General features: G+C 43.8%; 1 protein-coding gene across 1 annotated transcript in view; it reads right to left on the bottom strand.

Annotated features, from left to right (window-relative positions):
- The window catches only part of ABCA4 (ATP-binding cassette, sub-family A (ABC1), member 4), a gene marked incomplete at its 5' end in the record, with an annotated part of 210,699 nt that extends 191,453 nt beyond the window's left edge, over window positions 1-19,246 (bottom strand). The window contains 4 exon segments of the mRNA XM_006831046.1: window positions 2,727-2,866; window positions 5,376-5,523; window positions 7,471-7,564; window positions 19,163-19,246. Coding sequence (XP_006831109.1) covers window positions 2,727-2,866; window positions 5,376-5,523; window positions 7,471-7,564; window positions 19,163-19,246 — 466 coding nt within the window.
- Between the last annotated feature and the right edge of the window lie 3,247 nt (window positions 19,247-22,493).

The raw sequence follows: 22,493 nt of genomic DNA, 5'->3' as shown, positions 1-22,493 counted from the left end.
GTGGTTTGAAATGACTTTTTCTAAACATCCTCTCAGCCAGACTGACTTTGATAATCAGACACTTCAATGAAAGTGTCCTCTTACCAAGGATTCCTCTGGGTCAACGGGGGAGACGTCATTCCAGGAGCTAGACAGCCCATGCTCTCCTCTGTTTATTTAACTTTGAAAAAAAGGTCACTTTCTGGCTGATTCTTCCCCTTCTTTCTTATCCTTAAAATGCTAATTGTGCTCATACCTTATAAGGTCTTCCAAACTTGGGCTAACTAAAATAAACTCTTCTAGGCAGCAAAGAATGCAGTGCTTGCGATCTGGATTGTAGAAAATTACTACATAAAGCATATGCTTCACTATTTTGGAAATAATTAATGTAATTAAATCATTTTAATTCACCAATTTGAACACTGTTTCAGCAGTGGGAGAAGATGGAGAAATGGGTGGAAGACCAGACCAGATTCTCTTTGAAGATGTTTTCCATCCTAATTCCCCTGAGGCCTGATCCCTTGAGCCCCAAAACACACACACACACACACACACACACACACACACACGTCATTGTCTGTTTACTCATCCCTTTCTGCTTCTGTACTATAAGCCCTTGAGGGCAGAACTCATCTCTCCATCCAGAGTTTAGAACCGTGCCTGGCACACAATGGGCGCTCAAACACATCTGCTGGATGTTGAGTGGGGTGAGAGATTCTGATTCTCTCCATTCTTCTCCTCCCTCACAGCTGGATTTTCCAGGAGCCCCTCTCATCACCCTGGTAGATCCCTCCATCACCTCTGTTGTTCTCTAAGGACAACTGTATAATGCACTCCCTTCACTCCCCGACCCCACATCCAGGCTCACTCCTGCATCCACTCCTAGCAATGCACACCTCTCAGCAGCTCCACACTGCTTCCTAGGCTGCCTCAGAGCCCCATTCTACTGTGAACAGCCTTCCCCAACCAGCAGCCCTTCATGTGGAGGACACTAAATTAGTCCTCTGCCCAGGCCTGCTGCAGATGGAGCAACCACAAAATAGCCACTTACCCTTTAAAAGAAATTTGTTGTTACTGTCATTGGTTTCTGTTTGTTTCTTATTTCCCCCCAGGAAACAGAGGCACATAGGAGGGAGGGTTCCTTTCTTCTTATCACTGTTCACCACTGCCCTGGTGGTGCTAACATCAATGTTGGCAGTTCAAACCCACCAGCCACTCCACAGGAGAAAGATGATTTACAGTGATAGTGTAGTGGTTACAAGTCAGGCTGCTAACTTCAAGGTGAGCAGCTTGAAAGTACCAGCTGTTTCATGGGAGAAAGATGAGTCTTTCTGTTCCTGTAAAGATTTACAGCCTTGGAAACCCTATGCCGGGCCTCTAAGTGTCAGAACCAACTCCTCGGCACACAGCCACCACCACCTCAGAAACCCTATATAGAGAGTTACTATGAATCCGAATCCACTTGGTGGCAGTGGGTTTGGTTTGTTTGTTTAGTCAGGGTTTTGGCTTTCCGAGCCTGGTGGCAATGACCATTTCTCACTGCTGCATTACCTGTCAGTACAGCTACCTGGAAGCCAGGATGGTGAGGCTTGGTCTCTTGTACTTTAGATGTGTTGTCAGGAGGGACCAGTCTCTGGAGAAGGATACCATGCTTGCTCAAGTGGAGGGTCAGGGAAAAATAGGAAAATTCTCAATGAGATGGGCTGACACTGTGGCAGCAACAATTGTGAGAATGGCACAGGACTAGTCAGTGCTTCATTCTGTTGTGAATTGGAGTGATTATGAGGTGAAACCAACTCGATGGCACCTAACAACACATGCCATCGTCCTGTCCTCTATAGCCTTAGTATTCATGTGGCGACTCACCTAACAGCCTGACCTCTTGTCTCCTTCATCTCCTCATCTCCTCATCATGTTTTCCTCACCATCTGCTCCACTTCAACCACCCTGGCCACAAGACGGGGATTTCCTATCTTTGATCTCCTGACTTTGGATATCTCACTGTTCATCATAGTCATCAATCTTTCCTTCTCATGTATTTTCTCAGCCTTTGACTCAGGCTACTTGGACACACTGAGACTTCTGCTCTGGTGTGCCTCCATTACTCCTACCCCATCTCAGTTCTTCTGGCTTCTCTTCCATCTGATTGCAGCCTGAGCCTGTAGTCTAATCACCATTTTCAACCCCCTTGCCTCTTTGACCTTCTGTGTGGCACCTCCTCACAAACCCCAGCCCTGCATCCATCCTCACTCCACCCTCTCTGCCTCAGTGCCTGGGATGCTGAATATTACTAGATAAAAATCATACAATTGCACATGTCTATGCCATGATAAATGTATCATCTCTGACCTCCTGTAGGACCTTAATGTTATTTAGCATTGCTTCTACATGCGTGTGCGCTCTCTTGAACACTTATGCAAGCTGTTCCACTACTTATGAAAGAAATTCGCACCTCTTTCTTCTATTTAACTTCCCAGGGCATGATCTCACTTAGCATTCTTTTTCTATCTCTGGATTTTACTGGGCTGAGAGCTGTCCTCCTTCTCATCTTCCTCCCTTCTATTCTGATCGGAAGAAAAGACATCGTCACCAAGGTGAATCCTCACACCACTTCTATATCCCAACCCATTCTGCCTCCTCTGGGGTCTTTCCCACCAAGTACCCCACCCTTTCCTATTGTCAATTTCGCTGATGAATGAGGTAAGAGGGTGACACATGACAGGTGAGCATACAGAGATGCCGCATACCTACAATTCTCTTGGGGTTTGTCCGGAGTGTATCCATGAGTTGGAACAAGGTATGGAGTTCTGTCCAAACTTGACCAAGCTGCTGGCTTTCTGCTGCATCAGCAAGGATTCCTTGAAAATCTTGATACACCCTTGCCAGACTATATAAAGAAGGACAAAGCCTCATCAATAAAGAAATAGCTTCCATTTTTATCATAATAATAATACCTGGTGATTTTTAAGAAATAATAATAATACCATGTGGTTGATCTGGCTACGGCATGTATCCTTACAATTCTTTCAGGGCAAAAGGAGAAATAAATAGGATAGCAGGAAGGGGAGAGGGAGTTATTTATTCAGTCTTTCTATTTTGGCAGGGCCAGGTCACCCCATAAGCCTTAAACAGGATGATATCAGTGACGGACATTCTTGGAAGATCTTTCCAGTCTCTGCTCACTTCTCTGGGACCTGCCCTGCACTCACTCATAAGGGATAGGCTCTGCCAGATATGTGTAATCCACCACACCCTCCCTGCACACACACTCACACACAAAAACACCCTCACACTCGCATAGGTGCACATATACATTCACACAAGCACACACACAAGAACCCCCACATAGTATGAGTCGGAACTGACTCAATGGCACTTCTCAACAATTCTCATTCACTCTCACACATACACACACACACACTTACACACATTCACACCTCTGCCACAGTTGATCAGACAAGGAGAATGCAACTGGACAAGCCAGATTTGTTCTCCTGGGAGATTGAATGGAATTCAGAGCTGCAATTCTGGTTGCTCAAAGTCTGATACTATGAACTGGGTGACCTATGTGAGCCGGGGGGGGGGTTTGAGAAGCAGGGATGCTGGTCTAGGGAGAGCAGTGCATGGAGTAGATGCACACAGAGAAGCAGAAACTGGATGCTCAGACAGAGAGGGTTGAGGGCACCACTCTTGGCGGCTCCTTACTTTTTGTCTCTGTTACTCCTGAGGTCTGTCTTCCTGTGTGTAGTTTTGTGAGAAATCACACATTTTAGTATCCAAACCATACATTTCTCACTGAGACTTAAGCTTGTTTGAATGGGGATCTGTGCATTGGAAACCAAAGAATCCCTAATGAGCCAATATTTCAGTGATGATGTATGAAACATGAAACCCAAAATTCCTGTTTCAAGCACAGCTAGAGAGTCTGGGATCCCCCTTGCCCTACCTTTAATATTCCTCAATCATATGCAGAAACGCTACCTGTGCCAGAACCTCTAAAGCTGCGTCTACCCCACACTGAACTGTCTCCAAGTTTTCCAATTCTACCATGAGACCTCATTGGGTCTTTCTGGATGGACTGGCATTTCTTCTCAGGGACTTCAAGGAACTCCAAGTTGAAAGTGTAGACTGAAAACTTTAAGGCACCATTAGTAGCAATGTGAGCCCAGCTAAAATGTCACCTCACTGACTTTTTACTAAGGTGAGGTGTTGTCTCTTCTATGTTCCTATAAATCAGGGGTCAGCAAACTGTTTCTGTAAAGGGCCAGGTTGTAAATTTTATAGATTTACAGGCTCTATAATCTCTGTCACAACAGCTCAGCTATATAATTATGAAGCAAAGGAATCTCTAGTTTGTTCTCAGTGGGGGAGACCACCTCTGAGCCCTAGGCTGAGACCTGCCAAATGTTCCTTTTAAAGTCTAAATGCAGGTTTCTTCTGGATGAATTACACCTGGAGTTCCTCCAAAGAAAAAAATGGAGCAACCAAATATCTCAGTAATCCACTTAATCTTATATCTATACAAGGAGAGTAAAGACCCCTCACAAGAAAGCCCTTGTTGGTGACCTTTGTGTTGGATTTTTACTAATTGTGGCTCAGTCATCAGAGTGGGTAAAGGATGGCCCTAATCATGTTCAAGGACACATTCAATCACCTACTCCCAACTCTTGCCCTGAAGGGGAATTCCAAAGGTAACATCTCTTCCCATGGGATTTGATTAGAAATTCAACTCAAGACCAGAGAATTTTAGCCTGGATCCACAAATCCCCTAAAATCATATGTAAATATAATGTTTTGTGCACATGCACAATTTCTTCATGAGAGGGGCCAGCGTATCTATCAACTTCTCTGAAAGGTTTTCTGTGCTCAAGTCATAGCCTAAGATTCTGACACAAAGGAAGCAGATGACAATTTCAGTAGAGTCTGGAATCTGTTTCTTCTTTCAAGAAGCAAGCTTCATCTTGGAAATCTGATTTTATTCACCCAACATTCCCTGATATTTTCCTAAACCTTCAGATGCCCAAGAAGGATTTTTGATGGGACTCATTCCCTGGGGTGAAGGGAATGAGTTCTTCTCATCCAGTGACTGCACCCAAGCCAATGGATGACCAGGGTATAGTGGGCCCATCTTAACAGAGGGCAGAGGGGGTGACACCAGAGTCCAGACCACATCTTAGGGATATAAAGAATTGTGTCCAAGTTGTCTTAGTCTGAAGCTCTTTCTGCCAGTGCCCTCACAGCTAATAGGGTTTTCTAGAACGGACACCTGCCCTGATCATGATAAGAGCATAGAAGCTCAGTGAGCTTGCTCTGTGTGAGTAAGCATGTGTGTCCTGGTACAAAATGGAGAATAAAGAGGTGCACAGCTTCCTCCCCCAACTAGTGGGAATCTTAACACTTTCATGTAGTTGTTATAGTTTGACACAATCCTAGGAGATTCTCCTGGGGTGGGGTTCTGAAAACAAGGATTGTTTGCATTGCAGAAAATCCCCTGGAGCCACGGCAACATTCCTGCTGAGGGCATAGCCTTGTTGGGAAAATGGCCTTTAAGACAGGAAATGAATACAAGGCGTTAGTTATCTAGTCCAAGCTGGATGCAGGCTCTAGGAGGAGGGAACCACTTCAAGAAGAAGCCTAGTGCTTGCTTTCATTCGTAGAATTTTAGAACCAGGGACACCTGTACTAGGTGCTAGAAACAAGGTCTCTTCCCTCAAACTCCCAGTCTGGTGGGGCAAATGTTCAGTAGAGGTATGGGAAGAGTACAGAGGAAAGAGAGGGGAAATACTTCTTTCTATGGTGGGAGCAGTGGGCAGCAGAATGTTATCTCAAGAAGGTTCCAAAAGGTTACTGATCCTTAAAGATGAAAGAGTTCATCAGAAGGGGAAGAGGTTCATCTATTCCTTCAACAACTATATATTGTACTTCTACCCCCAAACATGGAGTTCTTGTGTGGCACTTGTAGGATAAGCACTGGACTGCTAGCCACATAGCGACTCAAACCCACTAAGTTACTCCTTGGAAACTCTATACAGGATCATTATGAGTTGTAACTGATTCAATGGGCACTTAACAACAACCCCCAAGTATAGTGTGGGACGTAGTAGGTTATGCGTTGAGCTGTTAACTGCAAGGTCAGTAGTTTGAATTCACCAGCAGCTCCAGGGGAGAAAGATGAGACTTTCTACTCCCCTAAAGATTAACAGTCTCAACAACCCTCTACAGGGTCACTCTGAGTGGGAACCTACTAGATGGCACATAACCACGACCCTAAGCATGTAGGAGAACTACAGGTTATGGGCTCCTTGAGGGTAAGGAAAAGAAACAAGGCTTTGAAGGAAAGAAGACTGATTCAGAACTTGGGGTTGAAACTGATGAATAAGAGGGTGAGGGGCAAGTAAAGGGAAATGAGCTGCTTTGCATAACTCCTGAGACTTTCCATATTCAGCTGCCTAGAGAGAGATGTCCTCCTGGCCAGAAATCAAATTAAGGATTTCCCAGAAGGTTATAATTGTTTTTAAAATTACTCACAAGATTTATTCTATGCCATAGGACATCTCTGAGGTCCAAAAGCTAGTTTGAATAAGTGACCATATGGTCACTTCTCCTCTTTTCTCTCTAGCACCATGTGTTTGGTCTCCAAAAGATTTCAGACAATATATCTATAACATGATCTCTTTAAAACGAATAAAAGGTTCCATTTTTGTTTCAGATTTTGTTTCTGTCTCAGGTATCATCTAGCTAATTTTCAACTCATATGACAAAGTAGAACTGTCCCATAGGGTTTTCTAGGCTGGAGTCTTGGTGCGGTCCTATAGGATAAGCGCTGGACTGCTAACTGCAAAGTTGATGGCTCAAACCCACCAGCCACTCCTAAGAAACCCTATACAGGATCACTACTAGTTGGAGCTGACTGGACAACACATGATAGCAACAATCTTCATAGGAGCAAATTGTCAGAGCTTTCTCCCATGGAGTAGCTGGGAAGGTTTGAATTGTCAACTTCTCACTTAGCTCAACCATTGGTCACCAGAGCTCCTTGAGTTTTGGTGGTAGTGGTTGGTTATGTGTCATGGAATCGATTCTGACTCATAGTGACCCTGTATAGGTTTCCAAAGCTATAAAATTTTACAGAAGCAGAAAGCCTCATCTTTCTCCCATGGAACTGCTGGTAGTTTCGAACTGCTGACCTTGAGGTTAGCAGCTCGACTCATAACCACTACACTACCAGAGCTCCTTGACTTTAGGAACAGAAAATAATACACACAAAAATGGATTTCACAATCCTTTAGTAGCCACACACTTAAATTTGTATAGATTGCATAGGATTAAAATATTAGATGTGTCACATTGATGAATCTCTCTTTAATGTATTGTAGACAAGAAATAAAGATAAGCAGATCAGAACCTGGCATCCCCAGCATTCAAGACCTTTCAAAACTAATGGCCCATTGTCTTCTTGGTGCTTTCCAAAGCTACCCCCATTATGCTTACCTTCGTGTTGGCTGTAGACAGGGTTGGCATTCCTTAACCAGATCAAGACCAGAAATAAAGATAAAGGCCACACGAGTTCCACAATTAAGCGAATATGGAAAAAAGAGAGAGAGAAAGACCAGGGATGCTAAGCAATTACAGGAAACGAAACCAGAGCAGACACACTTTGTCTATGCGATAGGACTTTGCTGTGGTGTATTTACTTAAAGAACTTCCTTTTTTATCCTTCCCCTACTACCCACATGGACTCTTGGTGTGGCGCTGTTGGTTAATGGGCTGGACTGCCAAGTCCACTTGAATTGGGAGGTCTGCAATTCAAGCTCACCAGCTGCTCCTTAGAAACCCTATACAGGCCCAACTCACCAGCACTTAACAACAACAACACTAACCACACACCATTTTTCTTGCCTGAAATATTAGACTAACCAGACTTGGTGTCCCTCTGGATTCTACTCTGCCCCTATTCTAACACAGGGTTTTGGTAAAGGACCATTTAGATCATCTACTTCAATGCTTTTCAGATGTTACTGTGCACACGATTCACCTAGGTACCTTGTTAAAATGCAGATTCTGATTCTGTACAGTCCCATCAGATCTTGCATTTCTAACAAACTCCATGGTAAGGTTCATTTGACTGGTAGCAAAGGCCTGGCTAAAATTTCTCATTCTGCTGATGAAGAAATGAAGGACCAGAGAGGCTGAGTGACATCAGGACCAGAATCAAGTCTATGGTCTTTAAGGCTGCCGCTGCTTCTTTCCTCCTCTGGCCTGCCTGGCCCATAGCAGACCTTTCAGACTCATCAACTACTTTTTGAATACTGTGGTCCATAACAAATCAGCTGAAATCTGGGTTGCTAACATTTTCTCCTGCAACAATTTATCGTGGCTTAAAGCGCTGTGGGTTAACACATGCACTGCAAAGTCGGTTTGAACCACAAAGGCTGGTGGCTGAAGCTCACCAGCCACTCCTTGGAAACCCTATGGATCGGAACCAACTCGATAGCATTTAACAAGAACAAAAAAGACAAAAGCAGGGCATACTATCATGGGTTTTCGCAACAGTGAAAGAGCTTTCTAATATCAACATATAGTTGAAAATCAGTGTTGAAATTCAGGTGCAATTTGAAGCTTAAGAATTCTGGATTCCACAGGAAGAAGAACCAGTTGTTGCCAGCGCAAAACTAAAGTGAGGGATTTAAGGGGTGGGGTTATGGAGTGAGGGTAGGAGGTGGGATGGGCTATGAGTTACAGATGTAATATTTCTGTTCAATCCCTACTCCAGAGAGTTTACAAAAACTTTACATAAAGTTTACAGAAGAACTTAAGCATCTAGATATGAATCGAGCTGTTGTTAGGTGCCATTGAGTCAGCTCTGACACATAGGGTTTGCGAGGCTTTAAGTCATTTTTAAAACAGAAATACTCACTTTTCTCCTGAGAAGAGGCTGGTGGTCTTGAACTGCTGACACTGTAGTTTGAAGTCCAGTGCTTACCCTACAAAGCTATTATTGCTGTTGTCATTAGGTGCTGTTTAGTCAGTTCTAACTCATAGTGACACTGTATAGGGTTTCCGAGGAGTACCTTGGATTGAACTGAAATTGTGGTCCAGAACTTATCCTACAGTGCCACACCAGGATTCCTACAGAGCCATGTTGTTGTTGTTAAGTGCTGTCAAGTCAATTCTGACCCATAACTACCTTGTATAGGGTTTCTGAGGAGCAGCTGGTGAGCTTGAACTACTGACCATAGAAATAAAGACCAATATCTTCTGATTCCATTTTTCCATGAACTTTCTTAAGCCCTCTCTAGTATATAGATCAGTTAGGGACTATTTGTGTGGTTTTTAATTTAACACTTGGTTGTTTCTTACAGAGATATGTACATGTACCACTCAGCAATGTGCAGACACTATAACAAGTACTTCTTAAATGTTCCTTTCCTGTAACGTGAGGACAGCGGTCTTTTTTTCTAATGATCTATTGACAGCTGAATTATTATTACAGAAGAGAAAATAAATTTGTAGAGAAAATAGGATAAGCCATTGAAGAAAGCAAAAAATGGTAGGGGTAATTTTATAGCAGTATCTTTTTACTGGTACTTTTCATGTTTTCATTTTCCAGCACTAGATATAGTCAGATATGACAGTGTTCCATTGTTATTCCTAACAGAATGTGGAAATTATCCAACAACAATATTAATATGACATGCAAGTAAAACTTTGCCGAAGATAATTCAAAAAGGGTTACAACAGTGTATCAACAAGGAACTGTCAGAGGCCAAGCAGGATTCAGTGAGGACATAGAATGAGGGATGTCATTGCTCATGTCAGATGGATCTTGGCTGAAAGCAGAGAATACCAGAAAGATGCTTACCTGTGATTTATTTATTGTGCAGAAACTTTCAACTGTGTGGGTCATTACAAACTATGGATAACATTGTAGGAAATGGGTATTCCAGAACACTAATTGTGCTCATGAGGAAGCTGTACATAGACCAAGAGGCAGTTGTTAAAACAGAACAAGGAGACCCTGAATGGTTTTAAATCAGGAAAGGTGTGTCAGGCTTGTATCCTTTCACCATACTTTATTCAGTCTGTCTGCTGTTCAAATAATCTGAGCAACTGGATGAAATGAAGAAGAACATGGCATCGGGATTGGAGAAAGATTCATTAACAACCTGCAATATGCAGATGGGTGGTACAACCCAGATTGCTGAAAGTGAAGAGGACTTACTTATGAATATCAAAGATCACAGCATTCAGTATAGGTTTCACCTAAATTGAAAGAAAACAAAATCTTCACAACTAGACCAATAAATAACATAATGATAAATGAAGAAAAGTGTTAAGTTGTCAAAGACTTCATTTTGCTTGGATCCATAATCAGCACTTATGGAAGCAGCAGTTAAGAAATCAAAGAGCACATTGTATTAGGCAAATCAGCTGCACAAGACCTCGTTAAAGTGTTCAAGACCAAAAATGTCAGTGTAAATTCCAAGGTACACCTGACCCAAGTCACTGTAATTTCAGTAGCTTCATATGCATGTGTAAGTTGGACAATGAATAAGGTAGACCATAGAAGAATTGACACATTTGAGTTATGGTGTTGGAGATATTAAAAAGTACACAGAGTTTCAGAAGAACAAACATATCTGTGTTGAAAGAAGTATATATAGCTAGAATGCTTCTTAGAAGCCAGTATGGCAAGACTTCATCTCTCATACTTTGGACAAGTTATCAGGAGGGACCAGTCCCTGGAAAAGGCCTGGTTGGTAAAGTGGAGGATCAGTGAACATGAGAAAGACCCCCAATGAACTGAATTGACACATGGGCTCAAACATAACAACAACTGTGAGGATGGCACAGAACCAAGCAGGGTTTCCTTCTGGTGTTCGTATGGTCATCAGAGATGACTCAACAGCAGCTAACAACAGCAGCAACTTTTTACAAAGAATTCCTTCGTTGTACAAATGGTTAAGTACTTGACTACTGAAGGTTAGAGGGTTGGAATCCACCCAGAAGCAACTCGGAAGACAACGCCTTGAAAACCCTAGAGAGCAGTTCTATTCGGAACACAGTCACCTTGAGTCAGAATCAACTAGAGAGCAAACAACAACCTAATTAACTCTTTACAAAATGTTATTCTCAAAATATGTCTAGGGAGGATGTATTAGAGGAAACACATAAATATGAGAAGAAGAAAGTAGAGTGGACTTTAGTTATCAACCTCATTTTTCAGGACTCCCCCTACACATTCTTCCACAAGATGGCAAAACACCAATATTGGGCAGTTCCCCTAGTGCTAATAGGACTGACCCCAGACGTACTTGGTAGTCGCTGGAATGTTGGCAGTTATTCCCAAGATATGCAAGTCGTTGGAGGAGGGACTGGTGCTCTTGCCCAGTGCATTCGGTGGTCTCAAGGTTAACATAGGCCTCAGGGAGGTCTTTCCCCATCCCTAGACCATGCTGACAGCTGTTCCCATAGCAGCCTATGTTTCCCCTATCTTATCACTTATCTGACTTCAGAGTGCTCCTGGTTCACATAAGTTGACCCCTTGCTGGGCAGGGACCACCTCTGTCCTAGTTACTACAGTAAGGCCAGCACCCAGCTATGAGGTTCTGACTCATTATAATAAGTGCTCAATAAACATTCATGGGATGGGTGAGCCTTGGTCAAGACTGGCTTGGGAGGTTCTTCCCAGAAAGATGGAGGAGACACCAAAGCTCAGGATGCTAACTGTCTGTGGATCTAAAAACTGTACTCGCCCCAGTGGCATGCACACTGGCTTCATTTACCCATTCCAGATCTGCCGGCCTGTGGATAACTCGAGGGAGCACGGGCAACAAGATAGCTGTGTGAGTAAATAGGTGCAAGTGATGAAAGAGGAAGCTGATGCCCCTGCCTTCACCCAGGAAATGAGACAACCAATCCAGATTCCACACCTCTGACTTCTCCATAAAATAGGTGTTTGCAAGGTTAGTGTTCTACGAGATAAACTAGCTGCCTTCCATACAGCAATGGCTGTCTGGAGGTAGTCTGGGCTGTTAGAAACTGAAGCTGATTTAAGAGTGGGAAGATATGGTTTTAAGACCACTTTGTTGTTGTGAAGTGCCTTTGAGTCAGTTCTGACCCATAGCAACCCTGTATAGGGTTTCCAAGGAGCAGCTGGTGAGCTTGAACCACTGACCTTGCACTTCAAACAGCTTTACGGTCTGGCTCATTAACTCACAGTGCCACACCAGGACTCCGCTTCCTTAAGCTCTGAGACTGTTTTCTCATCTGTGAAATGGGACTACTATTTTGTACCACAGTATAAACTAAGGGTTAAGAGTGTGCTGTTCTAGACCCAAGTGTCTGGGTTCCTATCTAGCTCTGCTCCTATTAGTTATATGATTTTGGGTAATCCACTCCTTTTCATGCCTTAGGTTCCCATCTGTAAAATGGGCGTGACACCAGGATCTATTTCCCAGAGTTTCACCATGCAAAATACTTAATAAACATGAGCTATTTATTATTGCCTCACAGGGTTGTTACAAAGTAACACACTGTAGGTGACCACATTTTGTTACAATGAGGAGATGTCATTAAAATGATCTGTGGCCTTTCAGACTTACGCTCAACTTATGTTCACGTTTCCCCCCTTTCTGGATTCAGAACTATCCAGTTGCAAATTTGAAAATGTGGCTTCCTGAGAAATTAACCACATGTCGTCCCCTTCTCTGTACACAAAATGGAGCATTTTGGACCATAAGAGAGATGAGCCAGCCTTACATACTTCCCCAGAGATGACATTCCCAGACCCAAGTTAGTGTATGGTCTTCATCTTGGAAACTTGGTCACATACTCTTTCATCCATTCATCCATGCATCTGTCTGTCCATCTATCCATCTATCCACCATCCATCCACTTACTCATGAAATAGCTACTTTGTGACAGGCACTGTACTTTAAAGTCCTCCCCTATTACTAGGAGGCTGGCTCAGAGCTCTCCAACCCTCTTTGTTCTTTGCCTGGCCTTGAGACTAGTGTTGCTAGTGTTTCTTTTCATCCACCGGATCAGGATCACTGAACTAGCGCTGCCCTCAAATTAGCACTTTAGTTGGCCTAAGTCAGCAATTCTCACATGGCCACATAATGGAATCCTCCAAGGAGCCCAAGTTGTGATCGGATAAAGTACATCTGAGTCTATGAGCATGGGACAGCCCTAGCTTGCTAACCCAACTTTGGTGGTTCAAACCCACCAGCCACTCCTTGGAAACCATATACAGGGTGGCTATAAGTCACAACTGACTTGACGGCACATAACAACAACCACAACACTCAAGTGATCCCAATATGCAGTCCAGGCAGAGAACCAGTGGTCTAGGTCATGGTTGGTAATCTTTAAAAACATGCATTGTTAGCTTGTTGTTGTTTTTCTAGCTCCACAAGTGAGCATTTCACACTTGACTCTGTCCCAGCCCAAAGGCTTCAGGACAATCTCCTTGTCCTCCCTGGGAATCATGCTCAGTACCCCCACCCAACAGCGGCATCCTTGTCCTTGGTGCTCAACTGTGTACAGGCATACCCTAGGGAGACATTCCACAGCATAATTAAAAGCATGTTTTCTGAGCAGTTCTGACTCCCCCCACCCCCACCCCCCATCCTTTCCTTTAAACATGTCTGTAACTTTAATTAAGCCCAGCCGAGGCCGGTGGAAATTTTTTCTTTCTAAACTGGTATTTCCTTGTTCTCCCTCCTTTTTTTTTTTGCTTCCCCTCCCCCTCTCTTTACCATTCAATCTGCATAGGGAGGAGAGGTTGCAGGGCAGGGCAAAGTCAGTGCTTGTTGTTTTAAAACTTGGCCAGTTAGATTTTCTTCTTCCCTCCCACTCTGTTTTCAATTTAGAAAGGGGTGTGAGGGGCGGGTAGCCAAAGCTTAAAATGAGCTAGTGATTCTCTATTCAGCGCCAGGAACCTAGACAGGATTCTTAGTCTGGGAGAACAGGACCCTGGACTTGAATGTGCTTGGAGTTGGCTGCCCAGCCTCCCACCTCCACCATCATAAATGATGAAAGTAGGGGTATTCTCAGGAGTTCTCAAATCTCCCCCAAATACCTTGCCCGCAGCCGAAGCTGAAACCAGGGTTGTACCTTCTTAGGAGCCAGAACTCCTAATGCTCTTTGTAAACCTCCTGACATAGCACTTGGCCTAAAGCACTATGAATGGATGTGTACTTGTCAAAGGACCCCTGATAACACAGCAGCTAAGCGCTCCGTACCTAACAGAAGGGTCAACTGTTGAAACTGCCAGCTGCTCCATGGGAGAAAGGTGTAGCAGTTTCATTCCATAAAGAGTCCAGCTTTGAAAACCCTATGGGGTTAGTTCTACTCTGTCTTTCCTATAGGGTCATAGTGAGTCAGAATTGACTCAGTGGCAATGAATTTTGTTGTTTTGGGTTTTTTTTTTGTTGCTTTCCCCCCCCCCCCTTTGTTTTCTGGTGTATAGTACTTGTTACTACACGGGAGAAGGCACTCATCATTAAGAACGAACATTCTAGGATTAAACTCCTTGGGGAGTCTTTTGTCACCCTTTCCATCTCCAATTTCTCTTGTGATATCCACAGCTCATCCTAGCCCCCCCACCCTACTTCTGTGCCTTCCACAATTGTACACATGATTCTGCTCAGTAATTGTGGACTGCTTGGCTCAGAAATCGTTAAGGGCGGGACTGCATCTCCTTGGTGGAGTGCCACCATACATTCCAGTTTGCCAGGACCAGCGTTGGTCTACATGGATCATCCTGGTGTAATACTTAATTTGTTGTTGCTCTTAGTTGTCATAGTTATTAATAGGGCCTGCCCTTTTATTTTCAAAACTGCCCTGGTTTGGATGATAAATGACATGGTCACCCTATCTTTGTAGTCTCCATGACCAGTGTGGTAGGTAGGGCTTGCTGCATGGACAGCGCATGGTGTAGGGACCCTGTCTGTAACTGTAGGGCATAATAGTGGTGTCTCTCTTATGGAATATTGAGGATTAAATGAGGCACTGCACTTAATACTCTGGTAGTGTAGTGGTTACGAATTAGGTTCAAATCGCAAGGTCAGTAGTTCGAAACTATCAGCTGCTCCACGGAAGAAAGAGGAGGCTTTCTGCTCCTGTAAAGATTTACAGCCTCGGAAATCCTGTACAGGGTCGCTATGGGTCGGAACCGACTTGACAGCACTTAATGGTGGTGGTGGTTATATGCCATGGAGTCAGAACCGACTCATAGTGACCCTAAACAGGGTTTCCAAGGCTGCAACTCTTTACGGGAGCAGAAAGACTCATTTTTCTCCCACAGAACAGCTGGTAGTTTCGAACTGCTGACCTTGAGGTTCGCAGCCCGATTCATAACCACTTCACTACCAGAGCTCCTTAGGCACTTAGTACCACAAGTTAAATGTCATCAGCAAATAACAAAGGATGAAAGATCAGAGGCTAGAGAAGCAGAAATCTGAAGATGTTCGTCTTATACACGTAGAGACTAGGAGAGGAGGAGAAGAGACATTTGGAATCTGCTTTTAGTCTTGCTCCATTCACACTAATAAACACCTACAACCGTGTAAGTCTGAAAAATCAAAACCCTAGGAGCTGAAATATGGAGTGTTTTTCACTTTTCTTTAAGTCAACACCTTCTAGAGGTAGAAGTTTCTAGAGGAACCAGAAGCAACATACACCAAGGGCCACAGACCTCTCACAGTACTGTTGGGGGCCTTAGAGGCTGCCACCATCTTTCCCAGTAGGGAAGGTTTGTGGAGGCACACCAGACAGAGACTTAATATTCAGGCATTGGGGCTGGTATCAAGTGAATGTCAGCCCTATCAAATGCTGGTTCTTATTGAATGACCCCTGTCTCCCAGCAGAAAAGTAAAAATGTGATCTCTTAAGTCTCCAAGCCTTTTTTTACAATATGGCCAACGGGGCAAGAGAGGAAAAGACGAGGCTGAATAGGTGAGGTACCACCAATGGCATGATGTGAGGTCACCTGAGCCAAATCCTATCTTTGAAAGCAGGGTTTTTTCCCTAGACCTGCAGCATGCTTGTAACAGAAATAGAATCATTTTGGGCTGACAGTTACAGTCCAGGGGTACATGTTTTGAGGTACCATGAGAAAAATGAACTGTTTGAGAGAAAAATGAACTGAGAATCTTAGATTTCTTATAGGAAAAGAGAGAAACCAATAGCATAGTGGATTTTTCTTGGCATTTCCTAGACTGTAAGCACCATGTGAGCAGGGACTGATTGTTTTGTTTGCCAGTGTATACTCAGAACCTGGGAGGAGCTCTGATAGCATAGTGGTTATGAATCAGGCTGCTAACCTCAAGGTCAGCAGTTTGAAACTACCAGCTGTTCTTTTGGAGAAAAATGAGTCTTTCTGCTCCTGTAAAGAGTTGCAACCTCAGAAATCCTGTTTAGAATCACTGTGAGATGGAACCAACTCCACGGTACTTCACAACAACAATTTGCTGTTGTTAAATACCGTAAAGCCAGTTCTGACCCATAGGGTTTCCAAGGAACAACTGGTGAGTTTGAACCACTGACCTTGTGGTTCAAACTAACTTTGTGGTCTAGTGCTTATCCTACAGCACCACATCAGCACAGACCCTGGAGGCTAACAAATATTTGGTGACTGAAGAAATAAATAAATGAATGGCTTTAATAATGAGGTTTTGTTCAAGCTTTGTAAATATTATCATTTTAGAAGGGAAGTTTCAGGGAATAAAAGGGCGTGAGTTGATACCTTAAGCGCTGATTTGAAAGTCACACCAGTTTTGACAAAGAAGAGCAGCCTGAGGACACTGGCATGTGGCACAGACTAGTAGGTCCTCACCTGGATCCCCCTCCAAGTTACATACTGTGGAAAGAACCATCTGTATGCATGATCATATTCTTCCCTTTTTGTGTCTGTTATTAACCTATTGTCTTTCAGCTACAAACCTATCAGTCTGTCCATGGCCCCTCCTATGAGCTCAGAGATGTCAGCACCAGCCTCATCGATCTGGTTTCTCAGAGGTTCCAGTTTCAGCTCCAAGTCTCTCTAAATCCAGCCTAGGCTCTTGCTTGTACACTAAACCACCAGCTTACTGGTTGCCTTGGAGTCAATACCACCTCATGGCGACCCTATATGTGTCAGAATAGAACTGTGTTCCATAGGGTTTTCAATGGATGATTTTGTTGGAAGTAGCTCATGAGGGCTTTCTTCTGAGGTGGATTTGAACCATCAACCTTCCAGCTAAGTGCATGAATCTTTTGCACCACCCAGGGATGCCTTGCTTCTTTCAAGGGCTCAGTAAATGTCTATGATGGCTTATTGTTTTTGTTAAGTGCCATAGAGTTGGTTCCGACCCATAGTGACCCTATACAGGATTTCCGAGGAGCAGCTGGTGAGCTTGAACAGCCGACCTTGCAGTTCAAATGGCTTTGCAGTGTTATGCATTAACCCACAGGGCCACACCAGGATGGCTTATAGTGGATTGCGTTTCATTGAATTTCATATACAGTGTTTTGTCTGGTGCGCTGTGAGATGCACAGTAATTTTAGAGATGCTAAAATGTGAAAAAATAATGCACAACATTGAATCCAATGAAGTATGGCATCACACTAAGCTGGACTTTATTGTTTCCCTTTGAGACTTCCTTTAGGACTTAGAGTTCTTCCCACTGCACAACATGGGCGCTCTGAAATGCAGTGGATTGGCAAAGGAATTATATGGGCAGTGTTATGGATTAAATTGTGTCCCTCCCAAAATATGTGTTGGAATATTTATCCTTTTACCTGTGGATAAGGAGCTTACCAGCCGCTCTGTGGGAGAAAGGTGAGGCTTTCTGCTCCTGTAAAGATTTACAGCCTTGGAAACCTTGTACAGGGTCACTATGGGTCGGAATCGACTCAATGGCACTTAACAACAACAAGGAGCTCTGGTAGTGTAGTAGTTACGAGTCAGGCTGCTAATGTCCCAGTCAGCAGTTCAAAATGCCCAACTTGATTCTATGGAAGAAAGATGAGACTGTCTGTCTCCCATAAGATTTATGTCCTTGGAAACCTATATAGAGTTACTTTGAGTCAGAACCAACTCCATGGCGCATCATCACCACCACCACCACCACCACCATACCTGTGGATAAGAAACACTGGCAGCACGATGGTTAAGCACTCAATTGCTTACCAAAATATCAGCAGCACCACCACCACCACCACCATACCTGTGGATAAGAAACACTGGCAGCACGATGGTTAAGCACTCAATTGCTTACCAAAATATCAGCAGCTGGAACACATCAGCACCTCCACAAGAGAAAAGATCTAGTGATCGCTTCCTGTAAAGATTGCAGCCTAGGAGACCCTATAGGGCAATTCTACTTTATCCTACAGGCACTGTGAGTTAAATCAACTCAAAGGCACTCAACAACAGACTATCTGTGAATATAATCCTATTTGGGAGTAGAGTTTCTTCTTTGTTATGTTAACAAGGCCATATCAGTGGAGGGTGTGTTTTAAGTCAATCACCTTTGATATTTGAAAGAGTGTATTAGACACAGAAGCAAGCAAACACAGATGGGGAAGCTATATAGCACATGAAGACTGCTAAGGACTGAGGAACAGAACTTGAAAAGACGTTTAAGAGCCAAAAAATTAAGTAAATAAAGAGAGAGGTGTCCCTTAGAGCCAATGCCCTGAATCCAAACTCCTAGCCTCTGAAACTTTGAGCAAATACATTTCTGTTTGGTAAAGCCACCCATTCATGGTATTGTGCCAATCCAATCCACTGCACTTTTAAACGGCCATGCAATGTAGTGGGAAGAACCCAACTCCCTGAAGGAGAGTCTCAAAGAAAAACAAGCATGTCCTTGAAGAGCTTCCTAGCTCAGTGACATTGTATTTCATTGACTCTACAATGCACACTTTTAGTTATCTGCAACAATGGATTCATACTTGGGGTGGGCCAAAGAAGACTGCAATCTGGACACGCAGGACTGCAGGTGGGAAGCATTCGTCCCAGGACAGAGAAGCATGTCTGCCTGCAAAGGGCACTTGTCAGAGAGGCTCAGTGAGTCCTGGTGAGGTAAACAAGCACACTGGCTCCTCACATAACCCTCGTTCCCACGGTTCATTAGCCCCATACCTCACTTTCAGACCACAAGGCAGCCGAGATGACAAACATATGTTGTTACCTCTGCCTTTTCCTCAGGGTCCAGTTCGTCCAGATCAGAAGCCGTATCTGTCTGATGAAGCCCATGCTGGTTACCATGTGAAGCCCAGGCGGTTACTCCAGAACCGCATGTCTGACTGAGGCCCCAGGACAGCAGTGGGCATAAATGCCACCCAGGGCACCTCTGGTCCAGGTTGCTGTGCCCTTCTCTGGGAGATTAAAGGCCACTTTCCCTCTTCAAAGCATAATCTTTTCCAATTACACATAAGCTTTTTGTCAGAGAGACGTCAGACACTACATTGGCTCTTGTTTTAGTGTGAGAAAGCCACTAAAGGAATTGAGATACGGACATATAATTGGAACCCAGACCTTATAGACTTCTCTATCAGAGGGGCTCCTGAGGGGGATGGCTTTGAATCTCTGACCTTTATGTTTGGGACAAAACCTCTTTGCTTAGGTGTAGGCTGGACATTTGTCCTCCATGAGCAGCAGGGTTGACTGTCCCTCTAAATTTGATTAGGCCACTAGCCAGATCTGAATGATAATTCCCCCCCACACCCCACCCCTTTTTTAAAGCTATTCATCTCAATGTGTATGACTTTAGACCAGCAATATGGGTAAATGATTTTTATCTGTTGTGCTAAAATTGGTCAACTAGTTGTGGCTGTGCTGGAAAAGATATGGAAACTTTCCAGGCTCAAAGGGACAGTGTCTGGGATTGATTAGCAATGTCTGACACTGGCCTGGGCAGGAGGAGAGAGAGCAGTAAGTCAATTCTTGTCTTTCCAGCTTAGCAGTGGTTGTTACAGGCTGGACATATGACCTAGTAGCTGAGCTATAATTCTGAAGGCACCCTCAACCAGAAGTTTCCTTGGTACTTTGCCACTGAGAACTTTCTGCTTCTACCTCTTCAAATCTCAGCTATTCCTTGTGTTTATAAGATCCCAGATCCCTAAGACCCAAGAAGAGGTAGAGGGAGAGCCATAGAGTGGCGTGGATGAGGACTTCATGGACATTGTAGGAGCAGTTGTAGCTCACACAGGAACTTAGATATATTAAGAAAGATTTGGGCTGTCTATGGTGGGGCCTAAGAGACAGACTATGTTTCTGCTTCACAAATCAGAAAGGAAAGGAGGCTTTGAATTGGTGACATTCAAAATAAGCTCTGATGAATCACAGAATATTTTATTGTAACTTTACAATATACACAAGTTTCTTTTCTGGCATGTTATCTCATTTTATTCTTACTACAGTTTTTAAATATTTACTGATGAAGATCAAAGGCCATGGCCTTCAGTATGGGTTATACCTCAATGTAAAGAAAACAAAAATCTTCACCACTGGACCAATTATTAGCATCAAGATAAATGGAGAAAAGATTGAAGTTCTCAAATACTTCATTTTGCTTGGTTTCACCATAAACACTCACGGAAGCAGCAGTCAAGAAATCAAACGATGTATTACATTAGGCAAATCTGCTGCACAAAACCTCTTTAAAGTGTTCAAGAACAAAGATGTCAGTTTGAGGACTAAGGTGCTCCTGACCCAAGCCATGGTATTTCATAGCCTCATACGCATGTGAAAGCTGGACAATGAATAAGGAAGACAACAGAAGAATTGATGCTTTGAGTTATGGTGTTGGAAAGAACATTAAAAGGTACCATCGATTGCCAAAAGAACAAACAAATCTGTGTTGCTTCAGAAGCACAGCCAGAGTGCTCCTTGGAAGCCAGGATGGCCAGACTTCATCTCTCATATTTCTTTCTCCAGTCCCTGGAGAAAGACATCATGTTTGATCAAGTGGAGAATCAGCGAAAAAGAGGGAGACCCCCACCATGATGGATTGTCACAGTGGCAGCAGTAATGGGCTTAAGTGTAGCAGTCATTGTGAAGATGGCATAGGACTGGGTATGTTTTGTTATATTGTAAATAGAATCACTATGAGTTGGAACCGACTCAACAGCACCTAACAACAACAACCGTTTTTGAAGGAGGTATTTGCTCTATTTTGGAGCCCTGGTGGCATAGTGGATTACCAGCTGGGTTGCTAACCAAAAACAGCAGTTTAAATCCACCAGTTGCTCCATGGGTGAAGGGTGAAGCTTTTTGTTCCTGCAAAGATTTACAGCCTTAGAAACCCTATGAAGGGTCACTATGAGTTGGAGCTGACTCATCAGCATGAAACCACCACCACCACCACCACCATCACTGTTTGTTCTATTTATAGATGAGGAAACTGAGTCAAGTAGAATTAAGTACTTGACTCAGGGTCACACATAACAAAGCTGGGTTCTTGAGCCAGTCATCTTAACTCTGTGCAAAGACAAGAAGGCAGAGGCAGTTTATCCTGCCTAGGGAGCCATTAGAAGTGAAGCATGACCCTAGTGAAGGGCCAGGATGGAGGAATATGGGAGAGGGGCTCAGAATTGGACACCAGAACATAATGAAAATTTGAAAAGACTTATTGATCCAATTGAGACTTAGTGAGCACCTATGATGTGCTCTCTTAGTGACCCACAGGTGCACAGTACCCCCAAACAGAAGCAATCTCTGTGCAGGGTCATTAAGTCACTGTTGGCTAGTGAAAGAGTATGGGCTTTATCATGCAGGGGACTCTGAGATTGCAAAGCCATGGTGACAGTGATGAGTAAATTCACTGGGCAGAGTGTGGTGGACCAAGAGGAAGTAGGGGACCTCCGCAGTGGCAGCGACAGTTGCACGGAGAACTGGAGAGGGATTTGAAAGAGAGGAAGGAAGGCAATACAGCAGGAATAGGTGACTTACTGGAAGTGGGTGGTAGGGAAGAGAAAGAATGTAGAATGACTGGGTTTGGGGCTCGGGTGGCTGGATAGCCAGATGGTGGTACCCACTCTGAGGGAGAAATGCCAGGGAGGGTGGTGGTAAATATGGAGTAAGAGGGAATGCAGAGGAAGGGTTTGCCTTTAGTTATACTGAGCTTGAAGTCCCTCTGTCTACCTGTAGAAAGTTGGTGGTACAATGTTAAGCACTCTCCTGCTATCCAAAAGGTTGACTCTTTGAAGGCACAAACAACTCCGTGGGAGCAAGATGCGGCAGTCTGCTCCTGTAAACGATACAGCCTTGGAAACCCTGTGGGGCAGTCCTGCTGTGTCCTAGAGAGTCACTATCAGTCGGCAGCAACTCCATAGCAATTTTTGGTTTTTAAAATGGTTTTTGGTTTTTTAAATAATGACATCTAAGTGGAGAGATTCACCAGGTGGTTGGGCCTGGAGCTAAAGATTGAGGTTTGGAAACAGAGATATAGATTTGGGAATCATCATTTACAGGTGGAGGATTAAGCCCTGGGAGTGATTAAACAGAATACCCAGGTAGA

Source organism: Chrysochloris asiatica, unplaced genomic scaffold (genome assembly GCF_000296735.1).
Source record: "Chrysochloris asiatica unplaced genomic scaffold, ChrAsi1.0 scaffold00002, whole genome shotgun sequence".
In the NCBI taxonomy this organism is placed as follows: Eukaryota; Metazoa; Chordata; class Mammalia; order Afrosoricida; family Chrysochloridae; genus Chrysochloris; species Chrysochloris asiatica.
The sequence above is the reverse complement of the archived record's forward strand: the minus strand, read 5'-3'. Positions and strand labels throughout refer to the sequence as shown.